The 19836-nt window shown below is 37.9% G+C and overlaps 1 protein-coding gene across 1 annotated transcript in view; it reads right to left on the reverse strand.

Annotated features, from left to right (window-relative positions):
• Positions 1 to 19836, reverse strand: part of cdk19 (cyclin dependent kinase 19) — a 59031-nt gene that overhangs the window by 29288 nt on the left and 9907 nt on the right. The window contains exons 3-8 of the mRNA XM_079830676.1: positions 17496 to 17606; positions 15659 to 15799; positions 9795 to 9852; positions 5525 to 5656; positions 5306 to 5449; positions 3325 to 3394 (exon numbers count right to left, since the gene is read on the reverse strand). Of these exons, the coding sequence (XP_079686802.1) occupies positions 3325 to 3394; positions 5306 to 5449; positions 5525 to 5656; positions 9795 to 9852; positions 15659 to 15799; positions 17496 to 17606 (656 nt within the window). The remainder of the gene's footprint in view (positions 1 to 3324; positions 3395 to 5305; positions 5450 to 5524; positions 5657 to 9794; positions 9853 to 15658; positions 15800 to 17495; positions 17607 to 19836) is intronic.

The raw sequence follows: 19836 nt of genomic DNA on the forward strand, positions 1-19836 counted from the left end.
TTCTACATTGATCGTACTTTAGGTCTCAGCGTAGTTCTCAAAATGGGCTTAAGTGTGCATTTCATGGATTCCCGAACGCCGGATCTACGTCATTTTCTCGCGCATGCGTCGTGGAGACACACACAGAAGACAAGAACAAGCTGGATAAAGGTGTTATTTTGATTTTTTTTTGCGCACAAAAACTATTGTCGTCGCATCGTAAAATTATTGTAGAGCCACTGTGGTGAGATGGACTTTGTAACAACGTTTTAAGTGCCTTTTATGGGTCTTGGGAGTATTAATGTACTGAATGCCAATGGAGGCCTATCTGAAGCCTTTCTGAGCCATCAGATTTCAACTAAAATATCTTCATTTGTGTTCCGAAGATGTCTTACGGGTGTCGAACGACATGAGGGTGAGGAATTAATGACAGAATTTTAATTTTTGGGTGAACTAACCCTTTAATTATTTGCATGCGTTTTAAAGCCTTGCCGGTTAAACATTTCATTCGCGTGCTCATGGACTGTTTTAACATGCGCTTTTCTGAGCGCGCGCACTAAACGCCTGTCAAACACGTGATTACTGGACTAAGTAGTCGTCTTACTGCGCTAATATTGTCACACACAAGGTTAACATAAACACAGTCGGTTATGTCTAAAGTGAAAGTAAAATCGGGGTGTGTCTGTATATTAGATGCGTGCAGGTCTTAAATTGACAGCAGCACAGCCTTTAGTGAACACGCTGTCCTTAAAGGGACAGTTCACCTCTAAAATTATGTCATTATTTACTCACTCTAATGTTGTTCCAAACCTGTATTCATTTCTTCTGTTGAACACAGACAGTTGAATACAATACGGCTGATGGTAGCCATTGACATCCATATTATTATTTCCTACAAAGGGGACCAGGAACTGTTTGGTTTCCAACATTCTTCAAAATATATTTTATGTCCAACAGAAGAAAGAACTTTATTCAGGTTAAACAACTTGAGCGTGAGTAATAGAAGACAGAATTTTCATTTTTGAGTGAACTATCCCTTTAATGTTTTATACAACAACAAAAGCCAAAGAGAAAATCACTCACTACTCTTGACTGAAAAACTTTAATACAGTAACTTTAATAAGAATCAATGGATATTTTATAGAGTATTGCAATAAAGAAAATGTTTTTTCTCCTTAACCTCTTGCTGTTCCTGTCAGCTAAGAATAGAATAGTAAAAAACTGATGTGACAAGCCATCATAACCGAACCGAAAACCGTGGTTAAAAACCGAGGTATATATTGAACCATGGACTAACTGTATTGTTGCATCCCTAGTACACACACACACACACACACGTGCGCGCCCTTCAAATCTCAAGTCAAGAGAGTGAACGCACATCAAGAAAGGAATGTTATTTCACTATTTAAGATAGTCCATCTGTAAAACACACAGCCCCGGGACGTTGGGCTTTGCGAGCCCTGGCCCATACATGTCCGAGTCTGATCCCGAATTGCAAGGAACCAGCAACACCACAAATAAAGGATTCTCCAGCCTTTGACAGCGTGCTAAGGTATGTTCAGTTAGACACGTACACATAATCAGTACAATCTGTAACAATTCAATACTATCACATATAAAATAGGGATGCCACAATTCTCAATATAACATTGAACCGTTCGGTACGGCTTTCACGGTTCAATACGCGCTTGTGAATTGCGTTTTTTTCGGTTTCGCATTTAATTAATTCTTTTTCTACAAATTCTATAATTTGCCTCCATCCCAATACTGAACAACGCGACATACATTCACATCTCACGTTAGTGGTAGAGTTATACTCACAGAACACTATAGTTATTCATAATCACCAAAGTTCATTATTTGCATGCGTTTTAAAGCCTTGCCGGTTTCATTCGCGTGCGCGGTTATAACATGCGCTTTTCAGAGCGCGCACACTAAAAGCCTGTCAAACACGCGATTACTGGACTAAGTCGTCTTACTGCGCTAATACTGTCAAATACACACAAGGTTAACATAAACACAGTCGGTTATGTCTAAAGTGAAAGTAAAATCGCAATCGTGTCTGTATATTAGATGCGTGCAGGTCTTAAATTGACAAACGGGCAGTAGTGAACACGCGGTCCTTAAAGGGACAGTTCACCTATAAAATGATGTAATTATTTACTCACTCTAATATTGTTCCAAACCTGTATTCATTTCTCAATGACAGAATCTTCATTTTTGAGTGAAATATCCCTTTAATGTTAATACAACAAAAGACAAAGAGAAAATCACTCACTGCTCTTGACTGAAAAGCTAATACAGTAGCTAGAATCAGTGTATATTTTATAGTGAAGTCTTTGTAGTGTTTTATTTTTTCATTCATTCATTCAATTTCATACTTAAATGCTGCTGTACAGCTCTGAGCTGCCAGTGTAAATCTTTATATATATTTATGTGTACAAGGGTTTTTTTTAAGTAAAGTTAAGTTTAAGTAAGGTTTTTCAATTATTTTAAGTAAAATAAAGAAAGAGTATTGCAATAAAAAAGGGTCTTTTTTCTCTTTAACCTCTTGCTGTTCCTGTCGCCTAAGAATAGAATAACAAAAATTGTATGTGACAAGCCATCAGAACCGAACCGAACCGAAAACCGTGGGTAAAAACCGAGGTATGTATTGAACCGTGGACTAACTGTATTGTTGCATCCCTAATATAAAAACATTTCATTCATTCATGTAATCTCATCCTGTCTGCAAATCCAGTCTTGTTTACAAACGAATCCGTGGTTAAATGAAGGAACAGACGCAATGTCTTTCCCACGTGAGCTGGATATTCATTAAAAATAAAGTTCATCCATGCATTCATAATATTGGAATCTAAATGAAGCTTATGCAGTATGTTTAGAAATTTGATGCGGTTTAGCTCTATGCAGCTCTTAGCTGTCATGTTAGTGGCACGAGTCGGTGGGCGGGGCTACAGAATCAGGCGTTGTTCTTTTTCTGTTGAGGCTGTGCTTCATTACACGATGACGTCAAGATGTGGCATATTCTGAGATCTATCGTTTACTGGGCCTGGTGTCTATAAAAGCTTTTCTTTGACTAACAAGGACGTTTTCAGCTCTGAAATTTACAGGATATTCTTATATTACCATGACCTTTTATATATCAAAAGCTCAAGGGAAAGTTGATTTCTCAATTCATGACCCCTTTAATACATACAGTTCACACACACAGCACTGAATAGATAAATTTGCCTTGCTTTCTGATTTACACTCACATAAATACATATAAATCATGATACACAATAAGCACTCATTTTGTTTTTGCTGTTGAAAATAAATGTGGTGTTACTCTGGAACCGCACTCACGTGGTTCTTCTGAAATCTTTCTGTAGAGTAGGATATTCTGGCATTTTCCGGATATCCTCCCAGTCTTTATCTAGGAATTACAAGTAAACATTGTATAATAGCACACAGTGTCAAATTGAACATTTGTTACATTGTACTTGCATTTAAAGTAAACTGTAATTACACTGTTAACCCATAACCCTACCCATATAACATTCTTCTAAGCATTAATCCTATAGCCACAAAACCCATTGCATGCTCAAATTTAAAAGGATAATATACAAAGAACACTTCTTTTGAGTCATGAATCATTCAGAACAAATCAACAGAGAAACAGAAATAAGTTTATGTTGTACTTGTGCCTATAACAGCCTATAATACGAAAAAGAATTTGCAGAGTGTATTGATTTAGATGTGTCGTTGTTATAAAGTTTCAATGAAAGAACCAATCATCAACGCGAATAGAGCTTCATGGATGAACTATATGCAAGTTATAAATAAATCTTGTTGAAACTCAAATACATGTGAGAAGAGGGTCCACGCAAGCCCTCAAACTAACTAACTAATTTAGGCTTCAAGCAAAGAGAAAGAGAAGAAAACAAGTAGAATATTTAAACTGCGTGTGAAAGTCAAGTACATTACTAAGAGAAAATATGATCATGTTCATTGTGTGTAATAAATCATCATTCTAATAATAGTTATAACCACAAATAAGTAAGTATTATTACTGTTGTTATGATTATTAATCAGATGATACAACACACTATAAGGTTGTTTATAAGGCATTATGCGTGTATTATAATGCATTAAGAATACCCTTATGATGCATTACAAATGCAGGCTTCATCTGGTGTTATAATGCAAGTATTATAATGTGTTGTACCTGTTGTTGTTATGATTATTTATCAGATGATACATGTTATAAGGCTGCTTATAAGGCATTATGCGTGTATTATAATGCATTAAGAATACCCTTATGATGCATTACAAATACAGGCTTCATCTGGTGTTATAATGCATAATAATGCAAGTGTTATAATGTATTGTACCTGCTGTTATGATTATTTATCAGATGATACAATACATTATAAGGTTGTTTATAAGGCATTATGCATGTATTATAATGCATTAAGAATACCCTTATGATGCACTATAAATGAAGGCTTCATCTGGTGTTATACTTATAATGCATTGTTATAACCACAAATTAGTAAGTATTATAATGCATTGTACCTGTTGTTATGATTATTTATCAGATGATAAAACATATTATAAGGTTGTTTATAAGGCATTATGCATTCATTATAATGCTTTAACAATACCCTTATGATGCATTATAAATGCAGGCTTCATCTGGTGTTAAAATGCAATGTTATAACCACAAATTAGTAAGTATTATAATGTATTGTGTCTGTTTATGATTATTTATCAGATGATACAACACATTATAAAGGTTGCTTATAAGGCATTATGCATGTATTATAATGCATTAACAATACTCTTATGATGCATTATAAATGCAGGCTTCATCTGGTGTTATAATGCATTGTTATAACCACAAATTAGTAAGTATTATAGTGTATTGTACCTGTTGTTATGATTATTTATCAGATGATGATACAACATGTTACAAGGTTGCTTATAAGGCATTATGTGTGTATTACAATGCATTAAGAATACCCTTATGATGCATTATAAATGCAGGTTTCATCTGGTGTTATAATGCATAACAATGCAAGAATTATAATGTGTGTGTTATTATGATTATTTATCAGATGATACAATACATTATAATGATTTCTGAAGGATCATGTGACACTGAAGACTGGAGTAAACATTTTAAAAATATATATATTAAAAGTTTTTTAACATTTTAACATTTCTGTTTTTTTGTTGTATTTTTAATATAATAAATGCAGCCTTGGAGAGCATAAGAGACTTCTTCTAAACACATTGATTAAAAACGCTTTGAACGGCAGTGTAAGTGATGATGGTCAGTCACCTGCTGGGAAGCCCATGACGCTGAATATGCGATCTAACTGGTCATGATGGAAAGGATTGCTGGTTTTTATGTCCTCTTGTCGACAATGGAAGATTGGTTCTGACGTCAACAGCTCCGCAAAGATACAGCCTATTGCCCAAATATCTAAAAATAAATCGCTGATTAGATACAGATAACACAGAGCAGCGCAGCCTGAAATACACACAGTGCATAACTCACCGATTGCTTTGGTGTAGTGTCTCGCCCCGAGCAGCAGTTCGGGCGCCCGGTACCAGAACGTCACGACCACTGGGTCCAGATCCGCCAAAGGCTTCAGCGGAGAGTTAAATAGTCGAGCAAAACCCATATCAGCTATGACACACAAACACATTACCACGCCATTTCAGCTTTAGGAGAGCTATGCATTTAGTGTGTTTTATTTGTAGAGGAAGAGAAGAGGTAACACTTTATTTCACAGTGTCTTTGTTACACATGTACTTAGTAATAACAGTAATTACTTGCAACTAACCCTCAACCAAACTCTAACCCTATTGTAAGTACATGTAGTTAATCAATATTACTACACCGATCAGGCATAACATTATAACCACTGAGATGCTCTGTGTATTCTGACACCTTTCTATCAGAACTAGCATTAACTTCTTGAGCAGTTTGAGCTCCAGTTGCTCGTCTGTTTGATCGGACCACATGGGCCAGCCTTCGCTCCCCACGGGCATCAATGAGCCTCGGCCGCCCATGACCCTGTGGCCGGTTCTCCACTGTTCCTTCATGACCCTGTGGCCGGTTCTCCACTGTTCCTTCATGACCCTGTGGCCGGTTCTCCACTGGTTCTCCATGACCCTGTGGCCGGTTCTCCACTGGTCCTCCATGACCCTGTGGCCGGTTCTCCACTGGTCCTCCATGACCCTGTGGCCGGTTCTCCACTGGTCCTTCATGACCCTGTGGCCGGTTCTCCACTGGTCCTTCATGACCCTGTGGCCGGTTCTCCACTGGTCCTTCATGACCCTGTGGCCGGTTCTCCACTGGTCCTTCATGACCCTGTGGCCGGTTCTCCACTGGTCCTTCATGACCCTGTGGCCGGTTCTCCACTGGTCCTTCATGACCCTGTGGCCGGTTCTCCACTGGTCCTTCATGACCCTGTGGCCGGTTCTCCACTGGTCCTTCATGACCCTGTGGCCGGTTCTCCACTGGTCCTTCATGACCCTGTGGCCGGTTCTCCACTGGTCCTTCATGACCCTGTGGCCGGTTCTCCACTGGTCCTTCATGACCCTGTGGCCGGTTCTCCACTGGTCCTCCATGACCCTGTGGCCGGTTCTCCACTGGTCCTCCATGACCCTGTGGCCGGTTCTCCACTGGTCCTCCATGACCCTGTGGCCGGTTCTCCACTGGTCCTCCATGACCCTGTGGCCGGTTCTCCACTGGTCCTTCATGACCCTGTGGCCGGTTCTCCACTGGTCCTCCATGACCCTGTGGCCGGTTCTCCACTGGTCCTTCATGACCCTGTGGCCGGTTCTCCACCGGTCCTTCATGACCCTGTGGCCGGTTCTCCACTGGTCCTTCATGACCCTGTGGCCGGTTCTCCACTGTTCCTTCATGACCCTGTGGCCGGTTCTCCACTGTTCCTTCATGACCCTGTGGCCGGTTCTCCACTGGTCCCTCATGACCCTGTGGCCGGTTCTCCACTGGTCCTTCATGACCCTGTGGCCGGTTCTCCACTGTTCCTTCATGACCCTGTGGCCGGTTCTCCACCGGTCCTTCATGACCCTGTGGCCGGTTCTCCACTGGTCCCTCATGACCCTGTGGCCGGTTTATCACTGGTCCTTCATGACCCTGTGGCCGGTTCTCCACCGGTCCTTCATGACCCTGTGGCCGGTTCTCCACTGGTCCCTCATGACCCTGTGGCCGGTTCTCCACTGGTCCTCCATGACCCTGTGGCCGGTTCTCCACTGTTCCTTCATGACCCTGTGGCCGGTTCTCCACCGGTCCTTCATGACCCTGTGGCCGGTTCTCCACTGGTCCCTCATGACCCTGTGGCCGGTTCTCCACTGGTCCTTCATGACCCTGTGGCCGGTTCTCCACTGTTCCTTCATGACCCTGTGGCCGGTTCTCCACCGGTCCTTCATGACCCTGTGGCCGGTTCTCCACTGTTCCTCTGAGCACTTTTGATAGAGACTGACCACTGCAGACCGGGATCACCCTACAAGAGCTGCAGTTTTGGAGATGCTCTGACCCAGTCGCCTAGCCGTCACAATCTGGCCCTTGTCAAACTCGCTCAAATCCTTACGCTTGCCCATTTTTCCTGCTTCCAACACATCAACTCTGAGGACAAAATGTTCACTTGCTGCCTAATATATCCCACCCACTAACAGGTGAAGAGATCATCAGTGTTATTCACTTCACCGGTCATAATGTTATGCCTGATTGGTGTATATAATTACACTGCAACAATGAAACCTTAAAATAAAGTGTAACCAGAGAAGATTATCAGCTAATAGTTTTAACCAAGGTGAAGGACTGTGTTATGCTCTCTGGACTCAGGGGTAGTGATAGTGACAATGTGGAGTTATTATTAAAATAGTCAATTTGCATTGAAAACATTTGATTAGTGGAAAAATTGCTATTTTACAAAATGTAATGGGAGGTAAAATGGTGTCATAACCAATGAGAGACTAAATAATTAGTTGTGCTGCTGAAGTGAAGTGGCTCCAGCGCTCAAGCAAACACTGAGAGCCACAACGTAACCAAACACAATAACAAATTCCACTGGTGATAAAAATAGCGCCACAGCCTTCAGCAGTCATCACCCAGAATAGGGCCTTATGCAAGACAATGGCTTCACAGTTACCCAGACTGAACCTACAGCCGCCTCAGCCCTCTAAAGCTTGACCATGTCACCTAAAAAGAAAATAAAGGTGGCCAAAAACCCAAAGGTTCAGCAGAATTACATCATATATCCCATTTCCCCATAGTTAATCTGCTACAGCTCTCTAATTAAAGACATTTTCCACTAAGACAACCTAATATGTGACCCTGGAGCACAAAACCAGTATATCTGTGGCAATAGCCAACAATACATTGCATGGGTCAAAATTATCCATTTTTCTTTTATGCCAAAAATCATTAGGATATTAAGATCATGTTCCATGAAGATATTTAGTAAGTGTCCTACCGTAAATATATAAAAAATGTATTATTAGTATTGATAATGCATTGCTAAGGACTTCATTTGGACAACTTTAAAGGAGATTTCCTCAATATTTAGATTTTTTTGCACATGGGTCAAAATTATAAATTTTTCGGTAACACTTTACAATAAGGTTCATTAGTTATGACATGAACTCATATTTAACATGAACTAATAATGAACTGCACTTATAAAGCATTTATTCATCTTTGTTAATGTTAATTTCAACATTTACTATACATTATTAAAATCTTGTTAACATTAGTTAATGCACTGTGAACTAACATGAATAAACCATGAACAGCTGGATTTATATTAAATAACGTTAATAAAGATTAACTAATGCTGAACAGAGGTGTTGTTAATGGTTAGTTCATGCTAACTAATGCCTTAACTAATGTTAACTAATACAACCTTATTGTAAAGTGTTACCAATTTTTCTTTTATGCCAAAAATCATTAGGATATTAAGATCATGTTCCATGAAGATATTTAGTAAATGTCCTACCGTGAATATATCATAAATGTATTATTAGTAGTAATATGCATTGCTAAGGACTTCATTTGGACAACTTTAAAGGAGATTTCCTCAATATTTAGATTTTTTTGCACATGGGTCAAAATTATCAATTTTTCGGTAACACTTTACAATAAGGTTCATTAGTTAACAACATTATTTAACATTAACTAATAATGAACTGCACTTATAAAGCATTTATTCATCTTTGTTAATGTTAATTTCAACATTTACTAATGCATTATTAAAATATTGTTAACATTAGTTAATGCACTGTGAACTAACATGAATAAACCATGAACAGCTGGATTTATATTAACTAACGTTAACAAAGATTAACTAATGCTGAACAGAGGTGTTGTTAATGGTTAGTTCATGCTAACTAATGCCTTAACTAATGTTAACTAATACAACCTTATTGTAAAGTGTTACCAATTTTTCTTTTATGCCAAAAATCATTAGGATATTAAGATCATGTTCCATGAAGATATTTAGTAAATGTCCTACCGTGAATATATCATAAATGTATTATTAGTAGTAATATGCATTGCTAAGGACTTCATTTGGACAACTTTAAAGGAGATTTTCTCAATATTTAGATTTTTTTGCACCCTCAGATTCCAGATTTTTTGCATCTCGACCAAATATTGTCCTATCCTAACAAACCATACATCAATGGGAAGCTTATTTATGATGTATAAATCTCAATTTCAACTGGTTAGGATTGGTTTTGTGGTTCAGGGTCACATATGGTCCTAATAATTGCAATTATAATGTACAGATTTTTACCAATTTTGACTCTTCCTCGCTCTGGACCCTCTCCCATTACCAGGATATTGGCAGGTTTCTGAAAAAGAAAGGTCACAAATGATGAATCTGTTCCTCTCAGAATGTCATGTGAACTTATGGAGCTATGGCTTAGAAGCAGACATTTTCAACATTGGGGTAATTCATATTTTTGCCTTGATCGTGAGCTCTTATTGGCTGTGTATCTGATCACACCTGCATGAGCCATGACATCCGCTTTGTTTATGGAAATGCTCCGTCTCACAGGGAAACTGCAGGTCTGTCGAGACCGGAGCCGAGCTATTGCTCTTCTAAATGTCGCACTTGTGGGAGAAGCCATCTTTATCTTAATATTTGTGCAAGTCAAAGTGAATATACTTTCTGTTTCAGAGAAAACAAGCTTTTTTTTTGAATGCATGAAACCTAAAAATGCTTCTGATCATTTCTAATAAAGCATAACATGTATTTCATAGATTCTCGTATTAACCAATGTTTTTTATATGTATTATTTAGTAGGTTTAGTAGCAGAATTGCTGAAATAATGACATTTCCAAGTTATTTTTCAGTCATTATTTTATTCACACTTTGGTTTGGTGCCACTAACACAGACCTGACATGCTTTACCTTATGAAATATAATGAAATAAACAGACAGAGAGGGCTGTGAGCGGCTGATGTTGCGTCAGTAATGGTGTCTTCTCATTAGTCCAGACTCTTGAGTTTCTATGAGCCTTAATGAGGGCGTGTTGCTATGGGAACAGCAAGCATAAGGTTTCTGTAATTAAATCAACACAACACTGCCGTCTCAAAACCGCTGTTGTCATTCACTTAAATTGTTTTGTTTTTTTATTGTTTCCCAATGTTGAAAAGCAAAGCAAGGCAAGAATTCACTAATTACCATTTATATTATTATGAATAAACATCATTGAATGCAGATCCTTCATCATTTGTAAATCACTGTCAATATATCTAGCAGATTATAAACCACAAAAGGAAATGATTCAAATGAATTAAAGTCAGTGTGAAACTGCATAGACTAAACATTTAGGGAGGTTTTCACCCAAACAGAAGACAAACCAGGGAGAGTCACCCAAAAACAAACTTTCTGTTATCATAACCTGATCAGTCCAATACTTTATGCATTTCTGTCTTCTTCTGAACACACACACACACACACACTAACCCTACCCATCACACACACACACACACACACACACACACACACACACACACACACACACACACACACACACACACACACACGTTTGTTTTTGTGAAATGTGAGGACATTCCATAGGCGTAATGGTTTTTATACCGTACAAACCGTATTTTCTATCCCCTTACACTGCCCCTAAACCTAGCCCTCACACACACACACACACACACACACACACACACACACACACACACACACACACACACACACACACACTGCCCCTGCCCCTAAACCTACCCATCACACACACACACACACACACACACACACACACACACACACACACACACACACACACACACACACACACACACACACACACACACACACACACACACACACACACACACACACACACACACACACACACACACACACACACACACACACACACACTGACCCTGCCCCTAAACCTACCCATCACAAGAAACTGCACAGTTCACTTTCTGTGAAAAAAACCTCATTCTGTGATTTATAAGCATTTTGAAAAGTGAGGACATGGGGAACGTCCTCATATTTCACCCTCTTTTTGTAATACCTATGTCATACCCATGTCATTATACACATTCGTGTCCTGATATTTCACAAAAACATGCCCACACACACACACACACACACACACACACACACACACACACACACACACACACACACACACACACACACACTACCCATCCCGCATGTCCCATATTGAGAAAATGTCCCGCATTTTCATCAGTCTGTTGGTTTTTAATGATCATATTAAGAAAACATGCATGCGTTATTTTGCCTTTTTAACAAAGCATTTTATTTATTCTTTTTGCGGCATCGTTTTTCACCTTTATTTAACAGCTCTTCATCAGAAGTAGCATCCCGCCTTACACAAATACAACAGACGTTTTTTAAATCCTATCCATTGGTTGAAAAGAAAGGAGTAAACACACTCACTAACAGGTTGTGACGGCTCATTTCATGTTGTTTTATGTTTTATTTTGTTCATTATTTATTTCGTTGGATTTTAGTTGGACTTGGTCAGAACGGTTTCAAAAATAGTTATTTTTATTGTTATCTGAGTTCATTATTTAATCACATGTAATCCATATGCTGTTATATTTTCAATGGAAAAAAACAAAAGGAAGAAACTTCACATATCCTATACATATCTAAAGCTGAAAGTGACATTTTTGAAGCTTGACATAGTATATACAGTGTAAACAAAATATTGTTGGTTTAACTTTACAAAGTAAGTAACCTGGTTGCCTTAAAATTTTAGTTCATGAAAATTTTAAATTTGAGTTAATACAATGAAGGAAATTGGTTTAATAAATAGAAAATAATTTTTTTTTTGGTGATAAATCATGAAAATAGCATAATTTGGCATATTTCACTGCATTATAACAAATAAAACACAATTACGCAATATGCTTACAAAATCTTTTAATAATATTTGAATAAAGGGTGATGTCGATTCTCAAAAGTTTTCATTTTATTAACTCAAATTTTTAATTTCAATGAACTTAAAATTAAGGCAACCAGGTAACTTACTTTTGAAATATATTTTTTACAGTGTAGGGACCCACTTTAACATTTAAATTAATAATTTGATACAATGCACTTATTGTGTACATCCATGTTTTTACATTGTACTTACATTTAAAAACATACCTGCATGTAATTACATCTGTAATTAATTTCTGTGATTAAATTTTTAATTGTCACTTCCCTTACACCTAACCCTACCCTTAGACTTACCCCCACCATCACACCTGTCCATAACTTTACCCGTATCCCACCTTAACATCAGCACAAGTGTTGTGCAATATAATATGAACACAATAAGTACATTTTACTTATATTTTGATGTAAGTACATAGTAGTTAAGGCCACCTAATATAAAGTGGTTTATATGCATAGTTTATATGCAATATTGTTGTATGAAAAAGGAAAAATACAAGCATATGGGTTTGGAATGAAAGTAAATAATTAAAAATAATTAAAAATTTTGGGCCAAACTATTCCCTTCACACTTGATAACACTGTGAACAGCACAAATTAAGGACAGTAAAAAGAAACATGCTTTCAAAATAAAAAAAGCATTGAATATCCTGCTGTTAAATCACATTTATAATTCATGTTGAATCTAAGCCAGTTGTTGAGCAGTCTATATCTCTTTTATACAACTGGGTTAATGCCAGAGAGGATGCTATTGATCCACACACACACACACACACACACACACACACACACACACACACACACACACACACACACACCAGGGATTGATGGGATTACACAACAGTGGAGAGACAATCAGACTGTGACACTTTCCATTAGATTCAATCCATATCCGTCACCATTAACACCAGCTGAGCATTACACACATATTTTAGTGTAGTGACGACTGGAGGGTCAGTCAAATTCTGTTTCAGTGTCAGTCACTGCAACAAAACCACACAAAAAGAGCCTAATACGGTCAAAAATACGACTTTACTTTCTTTCTTACTTTGACTGTAAAATACTTTCTTATGTAAAACAATTTGCATAGATGGTTGGAAAATGTAGTCACTGTTTTAAATAAGCCAAAACACATTCACTGAATAAATGTGGATACTTCGGCTGCACGATTTGAGCAAAATAACTAATTGCGATCATTCTGGTTAAAATTGCGATTTAAAATGCGATTATTATTTTTTTTACAAATGAAAAGTGTGTGTATATATACATAACATTTTGTGCTTATATTATGACTAATAATAATAATTATTATGATTATTATTATTGCTAATAATATATAATACTATATATAATAACATTTACCAAAATAAGAAATATTTCTATTACAATAACATTTTCATTATTAAAAATAAAAAAGAGTATTTTAAAATAAATATAACAATAATATTTATATTTTACAAAAAACTACAAAAACGGTTACCTGTTAACATGCAGGCAGCCTATGACTAAAAATCGTCTAAACATTTATTATAAAATATGATATTATTATTATAAAAATCTGTGATATCAATTTCTTCATTTTTGTCAGGAGATATGAAATATGAGCCTCTTATGCATCCACTGTGGGGGAAAAACTCCTGTACACTGGAGAAAAACATATGGATTGCCATATACATTTATTTAGAGAAGTATTATTTTTCCTATTTTTTACCCAAAATAGGATGGAGTGAGCACTACTAAACACACTCATGTTTCATTCATACTGGGGGCCAGAGGGCGCCCTCGAGCAGAAACGCCACATTCGCCTCGGAGAGAAGTCATATAATGTCATACTTTTACAGGAAATCCCTAATGTGACGCTAGCGCTGTAGCTGAATAAAAAGAAGATAGACACGCTTTGATTAAACATGATGACAATAAACACACGACTGCGACAATATATGGCGTATTTGAGTTCTTCAAGCCTTCTCAGGTATTTTCATAATAATAAAGTATGCAGTGCTGATTGACATAGACATTATCACTGTATAGAATATTATAAAATAATGAATCGTCTGCCTCATTCTGTGATAAGACGCCACATCAGCTCACAAACACTCGACTGACGATATGAAGTGAGTTAAAACGTGTTATTAAACGTTGGCTTTTTTGTTTTTTCAAATTCGCAGTGCTTTCAGACGGAGCAGCGTTTACTCCTGATCTCAGAGCCGCTCTTCACTGACACAGTCATATTATTTCATTAAAATCACAGCCTTTATGCTTTCATAATTGCACATAACCCAAAATGTGATTGCGGTTTGATTTTGATTAATCGCGCAGCCCTAGTAGATACATATATTATGAAGATGTTATGTAGCATTTGATAATAATTGTATAATAAATGATTAATTAAGTGATGACTGAGCATTATTGATGACTGTTAACAAGCAGAATCACTGAAGGAAAGAGAAACACAAGAACAACAACTGACTTCAGACACATCAACTGAAGATAAAAGACATTAAATCTCAAGAGGAGGATTAAACAACTCCACAAACGGCATTACCAGCTTCATTTATTACTAATCAGATTGACTTTATTTCTCTCAAACGTCTACAGAAGCTCTTATTGAGAATTATCAGAGATTTGGACGTTGACGTTTCATTGAAAATAATAGTTACGTTTAAAAGTCACCATTACGGGGATCAGTGTTTGTCCCTTAGTTTGCCCCTTGACTTTTACTAATGTATTCTCTTTCAGAGAACATTTATGCATTGGCAAAGATAGAGATTTAAGATATGCATTTGTAACATTCAAATGAAGGATTGGTTAATGACCGACTCATAACTATTGTTTTGTTTTTTACCTTAATTGAATTGAGGCGATCGGTTTCCTCAAATGAAATGATTTAGCTTAACTTGTTGGGTTTAAACGTGTAGTTTACTTCCATGTTCCAAACCCTTAAACGTGAAAAAGGTCCATTAATATGGGTCATCACAAAACACAAAATATTTTGCATAACATTTTGGCAACTCAACTTCTCTTTGCAGCCAAATTATACTGTACTGGCTGCTGCTGATATTCCATGAAGAACATAAAATAATGTATTGTATGAAGCATCTCTGGCTGCGTTTACACGGTCAACCAATTCCAAGTCTTAAATGACTGTAAAAACAAATGAAATCAAAGATCGGATCTGTGCATTATGCCTTCCCATCAGGCTTGTGTTTGGTACTCACCAGGTCTCTGTGCAGGACCCAGTTGGCGTGCAGGTAATGGATGCCGTCTAAGATTTGGTAAAGCAGCGACTTCACCATCCCCCTCGGTAGTTGCATGGGCTTCTTGTTGGCCTTTGATGCTCGATGAAATTTTATGATGTGCTACAACATAAGAATGGGTAAAAACTGAGTTTGTGACAGTTGTGAATAGGCATGAGCTCTTATGATCACAAGAAATCGTTTTCCTCTGCTGCCAAGGTCACACACACTACCAAAGCAAGATCAGTAATGTTCACCAGTAACACCTGCAAACTCTTCACCTCACATCTCTCTCATTACTGATGACTTTGCAACCTTATTCACTGATCAGGTGACAACCATCCGTTCAATCAATATGCAGATACACTACTATCACAGAGAGAGGATCCCCTGCAGTGTCAAGGTCAAAACGCCTCTCTTAAAATATCAGACATCCCAGTTTACCGAATAATTGATATGAGATTTATGCTTGTCTTGCTCAAAAGTTTACACACCCTTTGCAGAATCTGTGAAAATAATGATAATGGTGTGTGTGTGTGTGTTGTTCCCTGATGATTCACGGCTGTGTGTGTGTGTTTTGTGATGGTTGTTCTTGAGTCTCTTGTTTGTCCTGAGCAGTTAAACTGACCAACGTTCTTCAGAAAAATCCTCAAATTCTTCAGTTTCCAGCATCTTCTGCATATTTGAACCCTTTCCAGCAGTGACTGTGTGATTCTGAGATCTGAGGACGATTGAGGGACTCAAACACAACTATTAAAAAAGCTTCAAACATTCACTGATGCGCCAGAAGGAAACACGACGCATTCAGAGCCGGGGGTGAAAACTTTTGGAATTTGAAGATCAAGGTAAATTGGATTTAATTTGTCTTCCGGCAAATATTATCTTCTGTTGCTTCTGAAGGGCAGCACTAAATGAAAAATGTTTTTTAAACTAAATAAGTGGATCATCAGGGAACGACACACAGGATTAAGAATCATGGGTTCATAAACTTTTCAACGGGTAATTTTTATAAATTCAGCTATTGTGGACTATATGAAATTTTTTTTTATATAAAATATCTTATTCAGGACAGCACTAAATAAAAAAATAACATGCATTTTGTGTGATCCCTCCTATTTTATTAAAATGATTCACATTTTCACAGATTCTGCAAGGGGTGTGTAAACTTTTGAGCACTATATTGAAGGTGTCATATATGCTATGAAAGTTTTTGCGACTTATTTCCTCAAAGATCTTAACTATATTAGATATAAATAACTAGTAAAATGTTCAGTAGCTTCCTAAGCTGATTTCTCAAAGGAATATTTAAACCAAATATGAGAACTAGTCATCATTTACTCACTCTCATGTCTTTTGAAACTCATATGACTTACTTTCTTCTGTGGAACACAAAAGGATTTTGTTACAGCAGAATGTCCAAGTTGCGCTTTTCCTCAAAACTAAAGTGAATTGTAACTACGGCTATTGAGCTGGATGTTCAATGCAAAATGTTTCAATAGTAGTTTCAGTCAATTTCACGCCAAGCTATCGTATGAATTTAGATGATCTTGATGGACTTGTTTTGTGATGCTTTTTGAACCCCAGTCCCAATCCACTTACATTGTATGGAAGAGCACATCTCAGACATTCTGCTAAACATCTGCTGTTGTGTTTAGAAGAAAGAAGAAAAGGAAGAGCGTCAAACAAAACTGAACCTGAAATTAAATGGGGGGGGTGAAATAGAAATTGGTCCATAAGATAAAAACTAAAGTGTAACTATCAAAGAATTATAAAGCATTATAGCACAAAAAGCGCTTGTGTTTGTGTAGTTTATACTCACCCACAGGTCATGCTCAGCATAGTCAAACAGGAGCCAGACCTTGCGGTCACTGTGAGAAAGAAATACTTTCTGCAGGGCGATGACATTTGGATGCTTCAGCTCTCTCAGTAACTGCAGACAGAGAGAAAATATGATTGTTCATTCACCTGTTTATTTAAAAGCTCAGTTCTTTCTTTTTGGATATATTGCATGTTTGATCAGATATTCATACAACAAAATATTCTGGGGGCAATGATTACATCAAATTAATGAACCAAAGTCAATATACACTATATTGCCAAAAGTATTGGGACACCCCTCCACATCATTGTGTTCAGTTGTTCAATCCCTTCATGGCCACAGGTGTATAAATCAAGCACTGGACATGCAGACGCTTCTACACACATTAGTGAGAGAATGTGTGGCTCTCAGGAGCTCAGAGAACTCAAGACTGGGGCCGTGATCGGTGGACACCTGTGCAATAAGTCCATTCAGGACATTTCCTCACTACTAAATATTCCACGCTCAACTGTTAGTGGTGTTATAACAAAGTGGAAGCGATTGGGAACAACAGCAACTCAGCCACGAAGTGAAATCACAGAGCGGGGTCAGCACATGCTGAGGGTCACAGAAGTCGGCAACTTTCTGCAGAGTCAAGAGCTCCAGACCTTCAGATGAGCTCAAGAACAGTGTGTAGAGCTTCATGGAATGGGTTTCCATGGCCGAGCAGCTCATCCAAGCCTTACATCACCAAGTGCAATGCAAAGCGTGGGATGCAGTGGGGTAAAGCGTGCCGCCACTGGACTGTAGAGCAGTGGAGACGTGTTCTCTGGAGTGACCAATCACGCTTCTCTGTCTGACACTCCGATGGACGAGTCTGGGTTTGGTGGTTTCCAGGAGAACGGGACTTGCCTGACTGCATTGTGTCACGTGTAAAGTTTGGTGGAGGGGGGATTATGGGGTGGGGTTGTTTATCAGGGGTTGGGCTTGACCCCTTAGTTCCAGTGAAAACTCTTAATGCTTCACCAAGACATTTTGGACAATTTCATGCTCCCAACTTTGTGGGAACAGTTTGGGGACGGCCCCTTCCTGTCCCAGCATGACTGACCAGTGCACAAAACGTCGCTCCATGAAGACACGGATGAGCGAGTTTGGTGTGGAGGAACTTGACTGGCCTGACAACCCGATAGAACAGCTTTGGGATGAATTAGAGCGGAGACTGAGAGCCAGGCCTTCTCGCCCAACATCAGTGCCTGACCTCACAAATGCGCTTCTAGAAGAATCCCCATAAACACACTCCTAAACCTTGAGGAAAGCCTTCCCAGAAGAGCTGAAGCTGTTAGAGCTGCAAAGGGTGGGCGACTCCATATTAAACCCTACAGATTAAGAATGGGATGGCATTAAAGTTCATGTGCATGTAAAGGCAGGCGCCACAAAACCTTTGGCAATATAGTGTATATAACCTAAATTAGACAAACTTCAACACCTGTTTCCTTTCACCCATGTTGCTATTGTTTTGCCTTTCCAACAAAGTAAAAAGGTTGGATAATTAGAGAGAGATAGCGAGTGTTTGATCTTATTAGTTTGACGGTAACATAATAAGTCCAAACTGGTATTTAAACAGAATGGGAACTGTATTTCAGCACGTACTAGACAAAGAATCACTCCGATTTAAACAATTTAAACATGACTTAATGAACAAATGGTGTGCGAGCAGAGCAACAACAATGCTCAGTGCCGTGACTCATACCGTGGCCTTCTGAGACCTCTACACCCATGGCGCTTAAACACCAACAACAATGTTGTTATGCGTTTGTTTTCAATCTCAGGAAAGACCTGGGCCGATTGTGCTACTACTGAATCCATTGTTGTAGTAAAGTGAATAAACAAGTTTTCTGTCTCTGTCTGAGGTTAAGACCTGCCATGTTGTTTTGGATATTAATGCCAACTGAAAAAATATTATTATTATTGCTCATATTTCTGTAAGAACTTAATTATTAAACTTCTATACCACTTGGGCTATAAATTAACCACCCATTACACAATATAGCAATTGCACAGCAACTAAACACCTGATCATGACCTAGTACACTTCACATGTTCTTCAGATAATCTGAAAATCTGTGATTGTAAAACATTTGTTCCACCAATTACATTTTTATATGAATATATATTTTTAACACGTTTTAAAACGGCAAAGAAATCAAAGCCATAAATCTAAACAAATATTCCAAATTTAAGCTTGATATCTCAAAAAATGAGCTTTCAGTAAGATTTTGTTTGAGCGCCACATCAAAAGTTTCCACTAGAGGAAATTCGTCCCACCTTAATTTCTAATGTGCTTATTTTTGACCGCAATTAT

This window comes from Gobio gobio, assembly GCF_949357685.1.
Source record: "Gobio gobio genome assembly, chromosome: 12".
NCBI classification, from domain to species: domain Eukaryota; kingdom Metazoa; phylum Chordata; class Actinopteri; order Cypriniformes; family Gobionidae; genus Gobio; species Gobio gobio.